The sequence below is a fragment of the Ascidiella aspersa genome, chromosome 2 (genome assembly GCF_963924565.1).
Source record: "Ascidiella aspersa chromosome 2, kaAscAspe10.2, whole genome shotgun sequence".
Classification (NCBI taxonomy): Eukaryota; Metazoa; Chordata; class Ascidiacea; order Phlebobranchia; family Ascidiidae; genus Ascidiella; species Ascidiella aspersa.
Genome location: NC_139448.1, coordinates 18,499,386 through 18,519,723, shown reverse-complemented (window position 1 = coordinate 18,519,723; position 20,338 = coordinate 18,499,386). Strand labels below are relative to the sequence as shown.

The 20,338-nt window shown below is 35.3% G+C and overlaps 3 protein-coding genes across 3 annotated transcripts; 2 read left to right on the top strand and 1 right to left on the bottom strand.

Annotated features, from left to right (window-relative positions):
* Window positions 1-281: 281 nt before the first annotated feature.
* LOC146164175 (general transcription factor 3C polypeptide 2-like) lies at window positions 282-12,126 on the bottom strand. Its single transcript, XM_083381672.1, has 10 exons — window positions 11,662-12,126; window positions 11,336-11,514; window positions 10,596-11,177; window positions 9,850-10,085; window positions 8,820-9,007; window positions 8,563-8,720; window positions 8,228-8,395; window positions 7,870-8,082; window positions 7,678-7,793; window positions 282-877 (listed from the first exon to the last, which is right to left on the bottom strand). The coding sequence occupies exons 1-10, from the start codon at window positions 12,077-12,079 to the stop codon at window positions 664-666; spliced, it is 2,472 nt and encodes an 823-aa protein (XP_083237798.1). The 5' UTR covers window positions 12,080-12,126; the 3' UTR covers window positions 282-663.
* A 3,106-nt stretch (window positions 12,127-15,232) lies between these two features.
* On the top strand, window positions 15,233-15,982 carry LOC146164174 (mediator of RNA polymerase II transcription subunit 22-like). Its single transcript, XM_083381564.1, has one exon. It carries the CDS (start codon window positions 15,286-15,288, stop codon window positions 15,730-15,732), a length of 447 nt encoding a protein of 148 aa, XP_083237690.1. The 5' UTR covers window positions 15,233-15,285; the 3' UTR covers window positions 15,733-15,982.
* Window positions 15,983-15,984: 2 nt separating this feature from the next.
* Window positions 15,985-17,999, top strand: LOC146164173 (kelch domain-containing protein 4-like). Its single transcript, XM_083381563.1, has one exon. The coding sequence runs from the start codon at window positions 16,002-16,004 to the stop codon at window positions 17,586-17,588; it is 1,587 nt and encodes a 528-aa protein (XP_083237689.1). The 5' UTR covers window positions 15,985-16,001; the 3' UTR covers window positions 17,589-17,999.
* Window positions 18,000-20,338: the final 2,339 nt, after the last annotated feature.

Here is a 20,338-nt window from a genome sequence, read left to right as displayed (position 1 = left end):
CACCTCGCGGACCGGTGGTTGCCGATCACTGCTTTAGAGAACAATGCGTTGTTTAAACTTTAAAGCAATCTATTCGTAATACCGGTAGGCCAAACATTTTTTTAAATTAAGGTAAATGTACGCTGCAAAGCTTTGAGCTTTGCAAATTGGCCGTTGAACCGAGCCCCATATATTTTGGCCATTTTGACTACGTAAATTCATAAAGTTGCGAATCTTTTCTACTTCAAAGAATATTTAGGTTTTGAGTAACACTTCTCAGCTCAAAGGCGACATGCGTTTAAAAACTTTCTATTTCAGCGAAAATTATTCATAGCACGGAGCACTTAAAATGAAGGCGTGGTTAACTTTTTACGCGGATGTATTCCATCGTTAATGATATACGCTACATATAAGAAGGTTATCAGCAATATTGGAATCTTTTTAAATTGCCCAAAGCATAACGCTTTTGTTTTAAAAAAAGTTTGGCCAACTTAAACTGAACAAACGGATTTTTATCGCTTCGCGCGTTACTGCCTTCTTAAGTATAATTCGACTAAATTTTTAATAAAAATTCAGATCATATGTTATTCTGCTTTTGTACAACTCGATTTGCCAAGTAAGGTGTATTATGTCATGTCATTAGATCAATAGGCTACCTATTTACGCAAACAGTGTGTAACTTGATTAGGTCTTAATATTTTCTTCTTCAGGGCACCAACGAGTTTTCATTTCCTCAATATCCTTGGAAACCATTCCAGAGACACAATGCAGTCGAACGAGTCCTGACTGCGTTGCGGAAGCAATCCAAGTGAAAGACGACAGGTTCGGGTTCCATCGCATCTTGTTAACGCCCGACACTGGATGGCGGTAGACCTCGTCGTCAAACTCGTCAAACGTTCTACAGTAACATCACATAATTGGTCCTTAACACTATACTATAGGCAATATAGTGGGGAAGCTATGTGTCAAACAACCTTCTGGCATGCAAACGATAGGTAGACGTGAGATTTTTGGCACAGATGTTCATCGTTTTATTTTGATTTTTGCCCGAACCCAACTTGATTTCGGTGTACTTCCCCCCGTATGACCCCCTGAACCCCTAAATTTTAGTTTCAGCATAATTATCTGCGATTGGTCTCAAACGAACGAGAATATAAATTATTTTTAAAAAACTATTTTTTATTTATTTTATGACGTATAATTTTAAAGTTATGGCTATTTTACGTTTTGATGACGTCTCGCTAGAATAGGAATTTCGTCTTATTAATCAAGATATCCCCTCATTCTTATCACTTTTATAGATTTGATTTCGCGTTTTTGTTTTCTGGAATTCTTTTTACATCTCCAGTTGAATTATGACGTAATAGTGACGTCATCAGTTGTCGAAATTGCACATATTTTCAAAATTACTACACAGCAAACGTTAAAATTTTCGTCTTACGGTTTAAACATAGACGAAAATATGTGTTCAGTATATGTAGACTATAATATTTAAAAAACGCTCAAGTTAGTCGCATGTAGGCTGAAACTAAAGCAACAATAAATGATACATCAAGGTCTCTCAATTTCGTATAATTTAATATTCAAAAGATGAAAAAACTGTGTAAATAAGATATCAATTAATGATAAATCAACAGCATGCCGGGCAAAATACAATTGTAACGATATATGTATATTGGTAAATAAAGAACAATGGGTCATTCCATGTCAATGCACCAGGCCATGTAACCCATGGTTTCAGATTCTTGAATTTTTTATTGAACTTGGCAGACCATTCCTTCCTAAGAAAAATGATCTACGTATTTCACTCAGATTATTTCTATATCGGGAGATATGGCCTTTTTTGTAAGGTCACTTTTGTGTTCATTGAAGCGTAACTGAAAACGTAAAATGTGAAGGCGTGTTGGTTTCTTGCATTTTCTCAGTGATGGAACTTTGTAGAAGGTTCAAATAAGTTGTAAAGAACCATCAGGCAAGTCACTTTGAAGTTTCTGCGAAATTTCTTGTTTATCCAATTGTTCTCATTGTTTATTGTTTACATCGTAGTTTACGAAATCATTCAAGCGGAACTATACTTTAGTTAGCTTTTATTGGAAACCCTTAATTTCGATTTTTTTTGCAAATTATCTTGTTTGAAAGATATTTGTACATTTCATTTATCAGAAAAAAATTGGAATGTACTTTTTTGTTTAAACGTTTTTAGGGGTGTTTGAATTTTGTAAAAACTTTTGCATCTAAAGTGCAAGTATTGACATTTTAGGATGTTTTTTTCACCACTAAGATTTTCTAGTGTGCTGTAAGACAGGGATAAATATATGATCTAGTAAAAAGTTTTGATTTTTTATTTGTTTAAACTTGTTTATACATGGAAAACCTTGTAATTGAGTGCAAATAGTAACTTTTAGTATATAGAACAGTATTAATACCTCAGTCACTTTTAGTTGCAGAATTTATTGAGTTATTGATCAGCAAACTAATGTTATTGATTCCTCATTCATACATTTCACAACCACAATCAAAATATCTCGATCTGAAAAGGAAAATCTAAAAAACAAATCAGTAATAATGATGCATTTCAGTTGAAACTGTTCTTTTTATATCCAAGATGAAGCAAAAGGATGCCATTGGACATACCACTCTTGTACAATTCATCCAGTAGTTATGATATGAAACATGATTTTCCCATGGTATATGTAATTTCAAAAAAAAATTTCAAAAAAACAACAAAACATACCCTCAGTTAAATGATCATATCTCAAAAAGTACTTGACGAATTTCGGATTTTTTTTTTTTTTTCGGAAGAGTCATTCTAGATTACCAAAATCTGAAATGGTGGGTTACATTTTTCGATTTTTCTGGTGAATTGACATGGAATGACCCCAATACATTTATGACAAAGTCAGTAAATAAAATAAGAAAAATGGTAAAACAAGAAATTGCGCTAAAAACAATATATTATTTATCTATAAACAACATTTTAGTTAACAAAAAATGTGTAATTATTACACTGGTTTTCAGGTTAAACAAGACTTTTTATATTTGCTCAAAGGCAAACAACTTAATTTTGCCTTTCTACATGAGCAATTCATTGAGCAGCCCTTGATGCAGCCACAAGTGATCATGTGTTTTGTTTTATGTGCTGGAGGCAATTCAGTCCAAAATGGAACCAACTGATTGCTTTTCCCACACCAATCCCATTGAGTAACGTCTGGTAAAATATGCTGAGGAGATAAGGACTTCCCCCAAACGTAACCAGCTTGATATGTTGCCCTTTTGATGTGGTTTAGTAAAGCTGCTGCTGTTGGTAGTCTATCTACGGAAGACCCCTTTGTTAACCGCATTTCTTTTCTTAATTCATTAACTCCAGTTGCGTTGCTACTTTTGGAATAACGACGAACGACAAACTTTTCCATTTGTTCTTCTGTAATTTTTAGGGTTGGTTGTGATAATGATTGAAAAACAGTGTCTATTTCGTTGAAAGAAAGCCAGCAATTCCACGCTTGTTTTTTTTCCATGCCCTAGAAAAGCCGAAACGGTGTCACACCCTGTAAATGCATGGAAAAAGGTAAGCCATTGCATTTTTCACCTGTAATGTCGGCAAACAAGTGGATGGGAATATACTGTTTTTATTTTTTAACACCAAATTCTAACCATAGCTCTTTGACTTGAATTTTTTGACATAAAAAGCAGCCAGAACAACATCGGTATCCACTGTTCAAATAAGCATATTCCTAAAACCAGATTTTACATAATGTGCTCAATGCAGAAAAATCCTTGTGTCAGCTTCTACTTGGTTCAACGGTCCAAGGAGTTCTAAAATAGATTTGTTACTTGGTCCACTTAAAACTAAAACCTGTTCTCCAACAGTCGAAATAATTGTTTTTCCGTCTATACCTTGCCTTGATGTTTCAAGGAAATTAAAGCGATTTTTCTTGTTTTCGTAAACCGCTACGAAGCCACGCCAGTTCTTCGGGATAGGGGCATTTTCTTTTATGTTGATCACACCGTAAGAACTAACAGACTCAACACGTTTAAACCTGGCAAAATACTTACTGCTGGAAGTTAAATAGCGATCAAATACTACATCTATTCTTTTCCAACTGTCTGATTTTTTGAAAATGTGTTTCCAGAAATGATCGCGGTACTCGCGAAACGTCTTGATGGACGAGGGGATGTATAGTGATTGTACTAAAACGGCACCATCAAAAATAACACAAGGAGAATGTGGATTGGAAAAACTTTGATTTACTAGATAGTCTATCATAATACGTTTTAAATCAGACTTTGTCCAAACTCTTATTTGGTCGTCAATGGACAAGGAAGGGCGGATATATGCACTTTCATGAGAAAAAAAAGTGCCGTAATCTCTGATCCTCTAGCATGAATATTTACGAGGACCTACGTTCGGAGAAGAGCTTGTTAAGCCTGCAGTCATTGACATGGCCAGACTCCTGTGCGGCGATGACATGGCCTCAAAATTGAAGTCCGTCTCGTTATCGAACAGCACAGAGAAAAGTCGAACCACAGACCTTTCACTGAATATAAAATATCAAGTGGTCTCCCGAATGAAGAAGGCGGAAAAATGGAGCTATCAACTCGATGAGTCAACCAACATTAAAAAGACGCGCAGCTTATAGTTTATGTGAGGTACGAGGGTGACATGGACCTCGAAGAAGAATTTCTGTTTTGCACACAACTGACAACAATGGCAACTCGTGCCAACATTTTCAACGTTGTAGACAATTTCCAACAAAAATAAGGCATTAATTGGGAAAACTGTGTCAGCCTGTGCACTGGCGGTGCTCCTGCGATGCTTGGTGCTCGACATGGGTTTACTGCACGAGTCAAACAAGTCAATACTAATGTCCAAGCAGTCCACTGTCGTCTGCACCGTCAAAACCTTGCACAACTGACGCAACATTTGTCTTCGGATCTTGCGGCAGTGGTGCAGGAGGTGGTTTGTGTTGTCAACTTTATTAAATCCAGTGCTCTTAACTATCGTCTGTTCGAGCAGATGTGTGTCGACTTCGGATCCCAATTCCAACACCTCTTTTTCTACTCAAATGTGAGATGGCTTTCTCGAGGTAGGCTCTTGCGCTGGTAGTTGATCTACGATCAGGGCTGCAAACATTTCTTAATGAAAAAAAAACATCGTCATGCCATTCGGTCCAAGATAAGGAGTGGATGTTAAAAGTATGTTACTTAAACGACATCTTCACCGCAGTGAACAATCTTAACACATCAAAGATAGAACTCAAAATATTATCACTCTCTCTAAGAAGCTGTCTGCCTTCAAAGAAAAACTTCAACTCTGGAAGAAAAAAATGGAATTTGGACGAACAGCAGCGTTTCCATCATGAACGAGTATCTGGAGGAATGGAATCAAACTGCAATTAGCAGATTTGATGTCATCAAACTCATCTTATTGGAGCATTTAGAAAACCTTATCAAGGAGTTCGATCGCTACATCCCGGATATAAATTTGGCTCTCAGGTGTGACTCAGAAATCCGTTTATGGCAAAAGTTGTCGACCTATCAGAGGATATTGCAGGACTACAGAAAGAGTTTATCGAACTGCATCACAATCAGATCCATCGACAACTTTTTTCCACAGCTTCACTGGGAGAATACTTGACTTCGGTTTAAAAGGAAAAGCCAATAATTGGCAACGAAACAATGGCTTTTCTGCTTCCGTTTGCGACCACGTATCTGTGCGAGCAAGGATTTTCAGCACTGACGGTTACCAAAACCAAGGCTCGCAATCGCCTCAATCCTGGTGACGATCTTCGCATTGCGCTCTCTAAAATAGAGCCGTGCATCGAAAATATTATGAAGGGAAAAGTTCAGTTTCATCAATAACACTAAAATAAATCAAACATTTGTATGTAATAATCATTGTTTCATCAATACTGTGTACTACATCTGGCTGTCTATGTCCTTTTCTGTTTCATGCATATCAGAAAAAATACATTTTTTGGTGTTTGAGGCTTGATAAAAAAACTCAGATTTGGGTCGCGCTCAAAAAAGTTTAAGAACCACTGATCTAAAAACAATGACAGGTGTTCGACCACGATGTAAAAACGATGTGGTGCGTTTGACAATATCCATGCTTGTTTGACTTATCAGGCAAAAGGGGTAATAATCCGGTAAGACATGGTTTAAGATTTGCAGATCGCCTTTGTTTCGCATAAAAGCTCGGCCATAATATATCAGAATGGGTATTTTCCGCAGGTAAATCTATACACTTTTTTACATGTTTTAACCAATCCAATTCGTGTGCATCCCCACTACACACATAGGTGTAGCCAGGGGGGCTGGGGGGCCATGCCCCCCTAAAAAAATTTATAAAAATTTATTCTTAATAATTTGTATTTTTAGCATTTATGAGAAGTACCACAACATTCGATCACAGATATACAACACCTTTAATTGTCATGCATTGTTACGTCACAAACGATGTAGTTAATATTAGGTTTGCTATACATTAATGTAGTTTTACTACTTTTAGACAGTTTTTGCTCTTTTAATGGTTTTGGGTATTGCGTTAACACTCAGTCAGTAGCTGCTAGAAAGGTTTGCTAGCATTGTTTTTGTGTTCGTTACGGCAGTTAATACAATGAGAATGACACAAGATAAACAAAAAAGTCCAAACTTTTTGCCCCCCCCCCCAAAAAAAAAATTTTGGCTAGCTATGCCACTGATTACACACAGAATGACATATAAAACTAGTTTCGGTCATATCTGAAAGAACTTCACCTACACGTTTTGAAGATATTTCTAAAGGAGGATATCCGGATGTTGCGTGATATAGTTATGGCAGTTCCATGAAACGAGTAGCATGCTGTAGTAGAGGTAGGGTTATGGTCGATATTATCAACAGCACATGTTGTAAATACGTTTTTACGATGAATAGAGTTGGATGCTTTATCTACGAAAAAGTTATCTACAACTGCGTTTACCGTAATTGATTGATTTGTTACGCCATTAAAGTAATTATACTGCATTTTATGGCTTTTACATTCTATATAAGAATTTCTACACTGTAATGAATCTCATTTTTTTCTAAATACGCAAAATACAAAAAAAAATGTGACGTCATAGCTTAAGTGAAATATCTTCTTAATTCTAAAAAAACAAAAACCCTATTTTAAATCAGTTAAACTGTGATTATAATAAGCTAAACTGGAGGTTAAGACTCAAATTTGACGTATTTACCCACTTTCAACGATGACGTCATCAAAATGTTAAATAGCAATAACTTTAAAATTCTATGTCATAAAATTAAAAAAAATATGTTTTTAGAAATAATTTTTCATTCTGGTTCGTTTGAGACTAATCGCAGATTATTTTGCTGAAGCTAAAATTTAGGGGTTTAGGGGGTCATACGGGGGAAAGTACACCAAAATCAAGTTGGGTTCGGGCAAAAATCAAAATAAAACGCCAAAATGAACATCTGTGCAAAAAATCTCACGTCTACCTATTGTATGCATGCCACTGCAGATAGCGCCTCCACTAATACAACATATTGTGTTACATAAAGATCTTAAAACACGTAGCCAATATTCGATTAAACAAAAACAGGCAAAACAGTACGGTGTATTATATATATATTTTATAGTTTTATAACAATCTACTGACTTTTAAAGCTTAATTACTTTCCGAAAACTTTTTTAACCTACACAACCACACTTTACAAACCGTATTTGTTTGTGAGCAATTCGTTTTTCCCAATCTCGAAGCGACCTAGTTAAGTCGGAATCACAGAAAATCAATTTATATTCATACTGATTTGACTCTTCGTTGTCCGAATGTTCCTAGCAAAAATCAAACAATAGTATCACTTGTCACCAAATTAACGTCAGTAACAATCATAAAAATGGAAAACACAACACAAGTGATTTTTTCACTGACATTTGAGGACTTTGATTCCTGTGGCACATTCCAAATCGGAGAACACCGAAAAAGAAGTATCCTTGGTGCTTTCTTGTTGTGCATGGTACAGCGATTCCAGTTGTTGCATGCAAACAACATCGCATTACCTGACACGTCGCCACCAGCCATGCTGTTAAGCCAATCATTGCTTGTCACGGTATAACAACATGCCTGCGGAAACAAGCAGAACTGCTAAATTATCTTTCTTGCCACAACTAATTATTGTTTAGTTATATATAGTAGAGAAGTTTCCACAGTGCTACGAAGCAAAACAAGAGATAAGCCTGTTGTATGACACCCTGTTCGGTACACCGACCTTAGTGGGGAAGATACTCTGCATGGCGTTGCTGGTCGCCAAGCTCACATAACAACCTCCGTGTGAATGGGGGATTGAAAAACAAGAGTCTGTTGCCATATAAACGCCGTTGTACAAAAGCGGCCAGGTTATTTCATGGATTACGCTGGTCCGTGGGGCCAAGCTTTCCTTTTTAAAAGCAGCATGTTATAATAAAAAGTTTGAAATAATGATCAAACTATACTTTAATGTTAATTCAAACACTAAAAAGTATGATGAAAAACATTACTTTAAATTTTAATAACGACTGTCATATCATACCTATGCTTACTTAGATCCACCTTTAAAAATCTTACCCGCAAATCGCAATTAACACGCCTCTTATCCCACACTTTAAGAAGTCGGTCAGCACCAGATGTAGCTAACATGTGCTGGTCAAATGGACACCATGCCAGGCTTGACACTGGTTTGGAGTGAGCACGAAAAGTGGTGAAAGGTAGAAGGACATTGCAACCTTCAATTGGAATCAAATAAGTTTAAGTAAATGAGTATAAACTAAAGTAATTGCAGTAAAATTAATTACAAAAAAGTACATCCCGCTTATTTTACTTACCCTGATCTTGAGTAGATCTCAGCAATTTTGACTTTGTGTTAACATCCCACAAGGCAACATGACCTGATGCATACCCTGCAGCAATGAACGAGCTAATGTCGCCCTCCATTGACCATGATACTGAGAAACACTGGCCATATGAAGACTTTTTATTTTGAAAAGGCAAAAGTTTCAAAGTTGGATTTATCCTAAACGTAAAAGTAAAATAGTGCTAGCTGATGGCATTTAAAATCGGATGCCGGCCGTAATCACTTTCTTCTAGACAGAAAAATATACACAATTGTGCTCGCTTGAGACTGATTGTATCTCAAATGGGTTAAGTCAAAGGACGACCAGCGCCTTTGCTGTTTTACAATGTAGGCTACATCTTTTTCAATTATATACCGCGAAATCCACAAAAACGCATATATATATATTCTAAAATTTCTATTTACTGAACGTGTAGCGCCACGTATATGCCATTTGGAAAAATTAATTTTTTACTACACTGACAGAGATATTAGGCTATCTGTAAGATCACAGCATGTTTTTACAAACTATGGTAGGTCAATTTTAAACTTTTTAGTCATAAGTGCAAAATACATTTTTTTCTTTGGGATAATACAAAGTCATTGTGGAGGTTTTCAAAAACTAAATAGGAATCGCAAGAGCAAAGAGCTTGGGAACCACTGCTGTACAATAAATTTGAGACAGAAAGGTTAAACCAATTTCCAACTAATATGTAGAAGAGAGATTCTCAAAATGGATGCAACTCCAGTGTGCTTTGAAACATTTTGTTATCTTAGAAAAAACAAAATTTACAGACAGGCATGTTGACAAGCGAGATATGATTGCTATTATTATTGTTATTCAACTAATGCCTTTGAGCTTGTGTAGATGTTAAGTTATACTTAAATGGTTTTATAAAATGTGTGGTGCAATTTTTTAATTTTTTAAAGTGGCTAAAAAAGTTAGAATGACGTTTTTTATTTTATTGGTATTAAAATAATACTTTTCATATTAAAAACAGGTAAATGACACCAAAACTTACTTCCTAATCTTTTTCATTTCTTCACATGTAGAAAAGGACAATGTTTCACCATTGTTCCCACATTCAAAATGTGGTATACTGATAATGACAACTTCTCCAGATCCGCAGGCAAGGGCAAGAATACCCAATCTTGATTTCAATGGGTCATTACATTTTACATAACCACCAGATGGACACCAGGCCAAATCCCAAATCGGCCCACAATCAAGTACAAGGCCAACAGCCAACTGGGGAATCTATATGAAAATTTATTGTGCCATTATGTGCTGATCACAGATATTAAAAATATTACAAAAACAATTTTGTGTCCTATTGTTAAATAGGCTGATTTTTTTAAAACGTCACAAAGAAAGGTATTGCAAAAATGATTAGAGAAGTCCACAGACACAGTAATTGTATGGCTGCCAGAGGGTTAATTAATGGCATGGCTATTTGAAAGTTTGGTCAAAAATAAACTCCACGGCAGCATCAAATACTGTTTCTGTGATCTCCTCTTATGCTGTAGTTGTGTAAATCCTATGAGTCAGACACCTATGTTTACTAGTTACTACCTAATTGATAAGTCCTTAGTGCTAAAATATCAGTTTTATACTAATATTATTTCATTTTAAAAACTTCCTATACAAATAATATTTTAAAACTTTCCATCCATGGGTATACAATATAAAATTCCCAAAACATGGAAATGGCACTTCTGCATTTTTTTTCAAATTGACTGCCATTAAGTGTAACTATGCATTGGTCACCTCTTGTAAATTGTTTTCTAATTCGGTTGCTGGTAGACTACCACAGTTCCACAATTGAACAATTGTTTGGTCATTGTATAGTTGAGCTGCATCAACAAAGTGTTCCTTTGTATGATTGCAAATGGCAAGTACCTGTTTGGCATTGTAACAGGAGAGTGGATAAGGGCACCAGGCCATACTCCATACCGGAGCACCTGTAAAAAACGTCTGAGAAGTGTTCTTGTCAGTCCTTATTGATTGAAACAAATCAAGAATTTGAAAGTTTTGCTGAGCTACTAATGATTCAGGTGTTTGCAGCAAATAACCATCGAAAGATTTAGAATCTATGGCAAACTCTGGCGACCTCAGATGAAGCAGAAAATCATCTTTTAATTGCTGTATAATGTACACAGTATTTGAAACCTCATATTTCGCTAGGTCAAGACTCAAAGAAGTACTTGCATCCTCCACTGTTTTTCTTCTACAGTAAGTCCATTCAAAGGCATTTGCTAACGGACTTCGTAAATTAGCATAACTATTCCACGCTCCCTGTAGGTTTGGCTGAAGTTCAGAGTTTCTTACACAAGCAGGACTGTGTGTGTCCTGTGATAAGTTTGGTATTTAGAAGAGATTTGTTAAATTATTTTTAACACCATAATATGTTTACAAACATAAAATCACAACTCTAGTATGCCTTTAACGTTCACAAAATAATTTTGGAATTTTACAACAATTTAGTTCAATAAAATTTCAAAGCAAACCTCTTCCATTTCAAGGATGTCATAAGATACATCTTTCTCATCAAAATCTGTATCATCATATGGAATTTCCTCTGAAGCAGAGCTTTGGGAACTGTATTTGGAAATTCGATAACGACTGAGAGCGGCAGTGCGTCTTCCTGTGCCTGCGAGGACTCCAACAAATGGGTTCACATGAACATCTAAAATAAAATATATAAAACATTCATTTTCAATTAGGTACATATGATGATAATAAGTTCTCTATTTTTTTAGTGTACAACTTAACAAGAAAATACCGTATTATATACTGTATAAATAAAAATTAGGGATGGTATAAATAAAATTACCTTTAATGTGATCTTTAGTCAAAGGAAGTTCATCAAACTTTGCATTGCAAACAATACATGTGTAAGCCATTTTTGGAAGATCAGGACAATGTGAAATATGACTCTTTAGGCCACTTGCACTTTTATATACTTTTTTATTGCAACCACGACAGTGATATTGCATATCTTCGCCTGATTTCATATTAAGTTTAACATAGGAAACCTCATTGTAGTACAAATCTGAAAGTCTTGGAGATTCAACAAAGTTAGAAACAGAGTGTTGTTGAATGTATAACGCAAGATCTTTAGGATCACCAGGTACTATTGTTTGTGGTGGAGACAGTTCAATTTCCTTTGCCGATGTTGACTGGTAATTTTTTTTGCTGATAATCTTTCGAGGTGAAGAAGTTTTTCTTCTACTTGTGCGAGGTGCATCCATGATAACACATCCAACATACCCTAGGTAAAATTTACCAACACTGCAAAAAAAGCATTCCACACAAACCACATTCTCTTTAAAACGAAAGCCAGGTAATCAAGAGCCTTCCTACTTAAAACTTTAAATTAATTAAATAAAAAAATTGTTAAATATTGAGATATTTATTTAATATCTGCAACAATGTGATTTTTACCAGATTAACGTGTGTGCAAAATGAATTTAAATTAACTATTTTTTTTTTACATTCTTTTTCAAAAAATCAAAGGCCTTTTTCTCATGAATTATTGCACTGCTCCTAAAACCTTAATATGTGATGTAACCAGGGCTGGGGAGCCGGAGCTGGAGCCCGGAGCTAAGCATTTTCTCTGGAGCCGGAGCCATTGTTATTATTTTTGTGGAGCTGGAGCCGGAGCCATTTTTATTATTTTTGTGGAGCTGGAGCCGGAGCCATTTTTATTATTTTTGTGGAGCCGGAGCCGGAGCCCTTTTTATTATTTTTGTGGAGCTGGGGCCATTTTTCAATTTGTGGTGCTAAAGCTAAGAAATTAAATTTTGTTCCATCTCCAACGTTAGTTAGCCAAAAGCAATTTTTAAAACTTGCCATTGAATAAGTGACTGGTGGCACCGGAGCTGGAGCCGGAGTCATTGGGTGTGTGTTTGATGGCTCCGGAGCTTGAGCCAAAGGATTTGAGTTTTACTACTCCGGAGCTGGAGCCGGAGCCATTTAATAATTGCCTGATGGCTCCGGAGCTGGAGCGAATGCTATTTTACGGTGGCTCCCCTGCCCTGGATGTAACAATGCTTGAAACTAAAAAAAATATTTATTTATCGCAGACTTTGGCAATAAGACAGAAACAAGAATAACACTACCCGGAACTACTAAAACATTTTTTTTTGCAGTAATTGCTTCAAGACCCTGTGGCCTTTGTTGTTGTTGAGGCTGGTCTAGAATCCTACGACAAAGTTGAAGCCATTATTAAATCAACGCACAATATTTGGGTTCGAGTTAGTGTCTGGGTGGGTTAAGCATTATTATTTTAATAATGCCTGACCCACCCAAACCTAAATGATTTGATTTAAGGGTATAGCGTTTGGGTTTCAGTGTAATTAGATTTAATTTTTAACTATTTCTATAATTTCAAAATTTGTATAATTGGCAATTTAACCGGATCGCTCTATTACACTTGCATCTGCTAGTGTTAATATGTCGATTTGAACTAATTTGGTGTTCGGATGAATAGCCTCATTTTTTCCGTGTTACATTGAGACTTCACTTGATAGACGTTTGCAGACAAATCAACATGGTTTGGGAGTTCCCCTGTTACGATATTTTGAAAATCTATTACCAGAGATAAAATTCCCACACAAAGTTCTTACAATCAACTTAAGAAATTGGGTTGTCAAGTTTTTAAGTTTTTGTTGGTAGCCCGAACAATAAAAAAGGTTTGCCAGCCCTGCTTTATGACATTATTTTATGAGAAGCGGTAAGTATTTTGTTTTGCATATAAAAATGTTCAGGATGTGGCCCCAATTGTGTACTACTTGTTCCGGTAAGAAATTTGGCGCTAAAGCCGCAACTGAAACCTGTCAATCCTTACTCTACCATCAAAATAAATAGTTTTTCGGACATATCATTGTGCGACCAATGGTATAGTATCAATATATAGGCACTGGTGCAGTGGCTGAACCAAAGTCAACTTTGATCGTTTTCTTTAAATCTCACATTAAAAATGCTAAATTTCAAACTTGGTAGTGCGATCAGCGCGAAGCTACAGAAAGCATGAGGGAAAAGAATAAAAAAATAAATAAAAGAGCGATTTAAATTTATTTGTCAGCGGGAAAAGCATATTTTAAATTAAAATCAATCTTGCTTTTTCGCTACAGCAATCGAATTCAATGAGAATTTTTTTTCTAAATTAGCCCAAGGGAAGGTCATTTCGCTGAAAGCGTGTTTCAATACGTATCGTAGCATTAAAAATGGAATTGACCACAAGGAAATTCTTTTTCTACTTTCCTTTAAATTTTATAACATTTTGTGCGTTAATCAGCCAACAAAAGTAAGCAAACCACTGATTTGTTAGGGTTTCAATTCAGTGAGGTATGTTATTTAATTTTCTTTACCTTTAAAACCAGTTTTTTTGCAATATTATGGTAAACGGAATAAAACAATTTAAAAAAAATATTTTGCGGAATCTCAGTGTTCGCAAACCAGTCATGCGTTACTTGTTTAGTCATAGAATTGCATTAGTAATTTAGTATTCTCAAACAGTTTTTATGATATTGTATTGTTTAATGTCGTCATTTATTAAAAGGATATTGCTTTTCAAGTTATTTTAAACCAAAAAAAAAGTATTAATAAGATTTATTGCTAAAGCCGTTAGCAGTATTTTCAAGTTATATACACGGTAGACTTGACTTCACTTATATACACGTTAGGCTTTGACAATTAAAAAACATAGCACCTTCGGACTGTGAGTTAAACCATAACAAAGCTGAACAAAATAATATATTATCACTTCAATCAATTTATCTTAGTCCGGGGTTTACTTAAGACCAGGTAACGTTTGTCGTTTGGTTTACCATTAATTGTACATTTTTGACCCCAAAAACCCTGCTCACACTTTTTAAATTAATTTGCATATTGATTAAATCTTTCAACTCTTTTTTCAAAAGTCTTTGAATTTGTTTTATGCGCAATTTAATTTGTGTTTTCAAAGTGCAATTGATGTTAAAACAAATTTTTACACTATGTTTTTTGTGGTGATCATGCATTTATTTTATTATGCTTAGTTTTTTAAATATTTGTAAAACTACTTATGTGATAGTCTTTTAAAACCAAAGTTTTCTGTGAACAGTCCTAAAATTATTTTATTAAATCTGTGGCATACCCAAACAAAGTAGTATAAAATAATATATAGTCACTAATTGTTACAAGTATACCTAAGCAGGCTGGGTAAATAGCCAATAGGCCCTTTCTGAGACAATTTACCTGGCTAACAAAGTAATTTTGGTCACTTAATATATTATGGAAATAATATAAAGATAATACCACCAGTCAACCAGCCTAACCCAATGAATCACTTGAACGGCAGAAAAGTTGAGAACCTGGGTTTATTGTATTATATATTTATTTTATACACTTGTGTTTAAGGTCTTGCTTTCTCACTTGTTAGTATGTAAGATTAGTACAACATTATTTTTTAAATATGGCAGCTAATCAAACAAGGCAAATGATATCACACACTACACAAAACTTGTTAAACTCTTTCAACAAACGTCTTCATGATGATGTAAGAGCTATGGTGGAAAACTTCCATGAAATTGTTAAGTCTGCACAAGTTGAAGAATCGCCACAAATTGAAAGGGTTTCACAAAACTATTATGATGTTTATCAAATGAGAGTACGGGCTGCAAACATTGTCAGAGCTGGTGAATCACTTTTACGCCTAACTTCGGAATTAAAAACCTTTGTAATTTTAAATGACTTTCCCAGTGTCAACAGACACGTGGAAGATCAAAACAAAGCAATTGTTGAAACACTTAATAAAAGAAAAGAACAATTAGTTACATTGAAAGATGAATTTTCTGTTTCGTTACATGATTTGGAGTCTGAATACTATTGTTCAATTCGGCCGAATGCAGTAAATGATTAAAATTTGAATCTTTATCTTTGTAAATTGACTTCCAAATAATGCTGTCAAAAATATCATAGGTCGACTTTTTTAACTTAATGGTTATAAGTATAAAAAGTTTTCTTCATGGAGGACACTTAATGTATTTTTATTTTAACAACATTTTGATGATAAATAGGCCTGTTCCTAAATTGTTGAGCCCTCTACCTTTTTATTTCATAATAATGAACATGGTGCTATCTATATTAAAATATGGATGTTATTATTTACACATTTTCAGATAAAAAACTATGGGTAAAAAGAGTAAAAAAGAAAAGGGAAGAGGTGCTGAAAAAACAGCAAAAAAAATGGCTAAAAAAGATTTAAAAAGAGAAGGATTGGAGGATCTTGAGGCCATGATTGCCCAGTTTCAGGAGTTAGACAAACAAAAAACTACATATCATGAGGAAAAATGTTCCCACCCACCAGCCAGAAGTAGCCTTTCGATGGTTGCTCATCCTGAAAAAGAAGAACTCATCTTCTTTGGAGGGGAATACTTTAATGGTAGAAAAACATGCCTTTACAATGATATTTTTATTTATAACATCAAGAAAAATGAGTGGACTCAACAATTTATTCCAAATACGCCACCACCTAGGTGTGCCCACCAGGCTGTTGTTGTCGCTCAGGATGGTGGCCAGATGTGGATTTTCGGAGGAGAATTTGCTTCCCCTAATAATCTGCAGTTTTATCATTACAAAGATTTATGGATGCTAAACCTTCGGAATCATACTTGGCAGGAAGTACATGCATCCGGGGGACCTTCACCAAGAAGTGGCCACAGGATGGTTGTTTACAAAAAACAAATCGTTTTGTTTGGGGGTTTTCATGAAAGTCACAAAAACTTTATCTACTTTAATGACTGTTATACCTTTAGTCTGAGTGACTATGTATGGACAAAAATATTAGCAAATGGAAATGCTCCATCACCTCGGTCAGCATGTCAATTAGCTGTGACGCCAACTGGTGTTTTGGTGTTAGGAGGTTACTCAAAAGTAAAACTAAAAAAGGATTTAGAAAAAGGCTCTGCACATTCTGACGTTTTTCTACTCAGTGATGAAAGCACTTCTAAATGGAAATGGTCTCAAGTAAAAGACTCTGGAAACAAACCTTGGCCAAGGTCTAGCTTTTCTTTGGCTCAGATGAGCCCTAATCGAGCTGTCATGTTTGGTGGAGTTTGTGATGACGACAAAGAAGAAGATATTGATAGCTATTTTTTTAACTCGTTATCATGTATTGATTTAGTTGCTTATAGGTGGTTTGCATTGGACTTACGACAGAAAACACTAAATCAAAAAGCAAAGTCGACTCAAGAGTCAGGTGATAATGGAGACAATCAAACAGCACTTTTACAGGAAACTGAACCAACGCAGGTTTTTCTTATGCCATGTGTCAGAATGAACTCCCTTGTAGTAGTCAAGAAAAATGTACTGTATTTGTATGGTGGGGTGTTTGAAGAATCTGAGAAACAAGTTACCCTGAATGATCTCTGGTGCATTGATATTAGAAAGATGGATTCCTGGAAACAGTTAGTGGAGGCAGATGACACCAGTACAGATTGGATGGAAGAAGACAATAATGATGAAGATTCAAGTGAGGATGAGGAAGAATCCGGTGAGTGTTCAACTTCAAACGACAGAAAAACTCAAGATTCAATTAAAAATTCTAATCAACCACCACCACCTGTTGATGACAGCGATACAACAGAATCCTACTGGCTTCGTACCAAAGATTATTGGCTTGAAATAGCTTGCTCTGAAACTAATGAAGAAACTAGGGCAAATCAAACAGAGTGTCAAGCAAAGAGAAAAGCAGAAACATATTTTAACTTACAGTGACGCAATTATGTAGTTTCTTCTTGTTTTTTTGTTTTTTTTCCATTTTTGATTTTCTAAACTGAAACAAACTGAACACTTATTTGAAAAATACAAACATAATAATAAGATATATAATTATATATACATTTATAAGTATTACTTTTTAACATTCAACATAATTTTAATTATGAACTAGGCATTTTTATAACAGGAAGTCAAACAATTTTCAGGCACGTTGGTATTTCAAAGTTTATAAACCTGGTTCAGTTTTGGTTTCCGTTTCAAACAGTTAAAAGTTCGGGTTTTAAGCAATTACGGTTTTGTTAAAAACATATTGCGCTCGCTTTGCTTGTTATGTTTATCACCACATTTTGTGGAGGTCTACAAGTGTGCCCTGAGGAAAAACGATGTATGTGTATAGAATTAATTAGATATTGTAACTCGTATTGAATCTAAGCTTCTATGTGCCAATACAAAAAAAAAACGAGCAGCTATGATTTAAATCTAGAAATAATAAAATGCAACGATTTATTAAGCAAGCATTACATGCCATTATTTTCGGCAATGTTGAAGTGACATTTTCGGACAAACGTGTGACAGGTGCAACTGCCGTAATAATAATAGAGTTTTCATCTGTAGTTGTAAAAGAGATTAATTAGTTTGCGAACCGTAAAAAGTTCTTATTATGTGGAATCGCTGACGTGCGTATATATTTATTAAATCGACTTAGTTTTACACAATAACACCTTTAAGTTGGTTAACAATCAGATTCACAACAATTAAGCTTGCGACAGAATAGAAAGCAAACCTGCTGTATGGTTAAGAAGCCGAAAAGCAATACAGTCGCCCGTTTTTTAAAATAGTCCAAAAGTATTTGGAATGGACTCGTGCCTACAGTTAGTCAAAGAGGCGACGGGTCGGATTATGCCCGCGGGCCGTAGTTTGCCGACCCCTGGTCTAAACTAACCTCTGACTAATGAATGCGACCAAAAGTAGTTTTAACTAAGCTCTAACGAATGCGACCGAAAATTGTTTTGAACTAAGCTCAAAAGAATGCGACCGAAAATTGTTTTAAACTAAGCAATAACGAATGCGACCGAAAATTGTTTTAAACTAAACTAAGCTCTAAATTTAACGAATGCGATTGCGCAAGGTAATTTTATAATATGTCAAAAAATTAGGACGTGCCACAAGTCTTTTATGGGTCTCACCGCTCAGTTTAAGCACCTGCTGCATGTTTACAATCCAGCAGAGGACATATAAACCTCGTGGTTTTCCGTTATTGATTTTCAAAATCCTAATAAAGACGCTGGTTTTTAAAAGCATACTATCTTTCTGTTGCTCTTTAATTTTTTTGTTGGATAAATGAAAGCAAAAAGAAAATGATATGACGAACCATACTAGAAACAGCGGTTTTTGTAACGTGGCTGGTAGTTTGATAAATCGTTTGAACTACGAAACTTGATGTCGAATATCTAACAGCAGGGCAAGTTCTAGCCCAAAATGACTAAAGGTAAACAATTAAGTTACTTCTTCGGTAATCGTCAATAGTTTTCTCAACTTATTATTTTTTTTTATTTGTGTTGGCAGTTACATGATATCATAAGGCATGTTGACAAGTGAATTTTTATTGTTACCGAAGGTATGTTGTAAAATTGTTCGGTTGTCCTAAAAGCCTCAGATTTAATATATTCTAGGTGCAAAGAAAGCTTGGGCGGTATTTAGATTATGACTTAGTGCATCCTGTTTGGCTCTTTTAGGTATCATTCAGCTAGTTTTGAAGAATTACGAATAATCTAAATCTAAACATCCGTTTAATTCCTGTTTTACCCTAAAAACATGTAGAAATACGGGTTGGAATCACGTAGGCCTACTTTTGTGAAAAGACCGTTGCCCACATGAAATTGCTTCGCGGTCCACCGGTGGTTATCTGCTGAGAAATAGCAGATATAGACCTACAGCAGGTATGGCGAACCACTGACCCACCACATTTTTAATGACCCACTTGTCTCTCTATAAAAATATCGAAATGTTATTAATCATTTTCAGGAAACGATAAATGTAAAAAACAGTTGTTCGTTAGAAGCACTATATATTGTTTAAATCAGGGCTAGCGAATCTGTGGGTCGTGCAAAAATATTTTAGGGGTGACGAGTATTAGGCCTGCGTTAACTGCACTTCAACAAATAGCCTACGTGCAGAAAAGTAGACAACTAAAAGCATTTTGTTTATCGCTGAAAACGTAAAGGGTGGTGAAAAATTAAGAGCTTGCAAATTGAAAATTGTGAATACCCTGTGACCTTCCGAAAAGCTTTCTGTTATTTAGGTTCTTAATATTCGTGGGACTCTGAATTTACGCGATACATTACATGCATTCGTGCAATGTCCTGATTTTGCGTGGTTAAAAATGTATGGCGAAGCCATTAAGCTGTTGATTGTTGATCACCATCGCATATTATGATGTATCATTTCCTTATAATTGTAAATGAATGTGTCATTTAAATTGTAACTGGAATCACGTTCCGTATTGTGTATAAAATGCTTCGGGTAAATACTTTCCACAATTAAATTAGGAGGCAGCCCTCGTGAAAGCAGCAACAATATTAGGCCCCATACATATTGGGAAAGACTCTGACGTGTCCATAACAAATTCGTATTCTTCGAATCATTGTTGAGTATATAAACTGTTGCTACCAGGCATGGTAATATAAATAAAAAAACAGCAAATTACACTTACCAGAGGAGCTGTTTTTGAATTATATTGTTGAGTA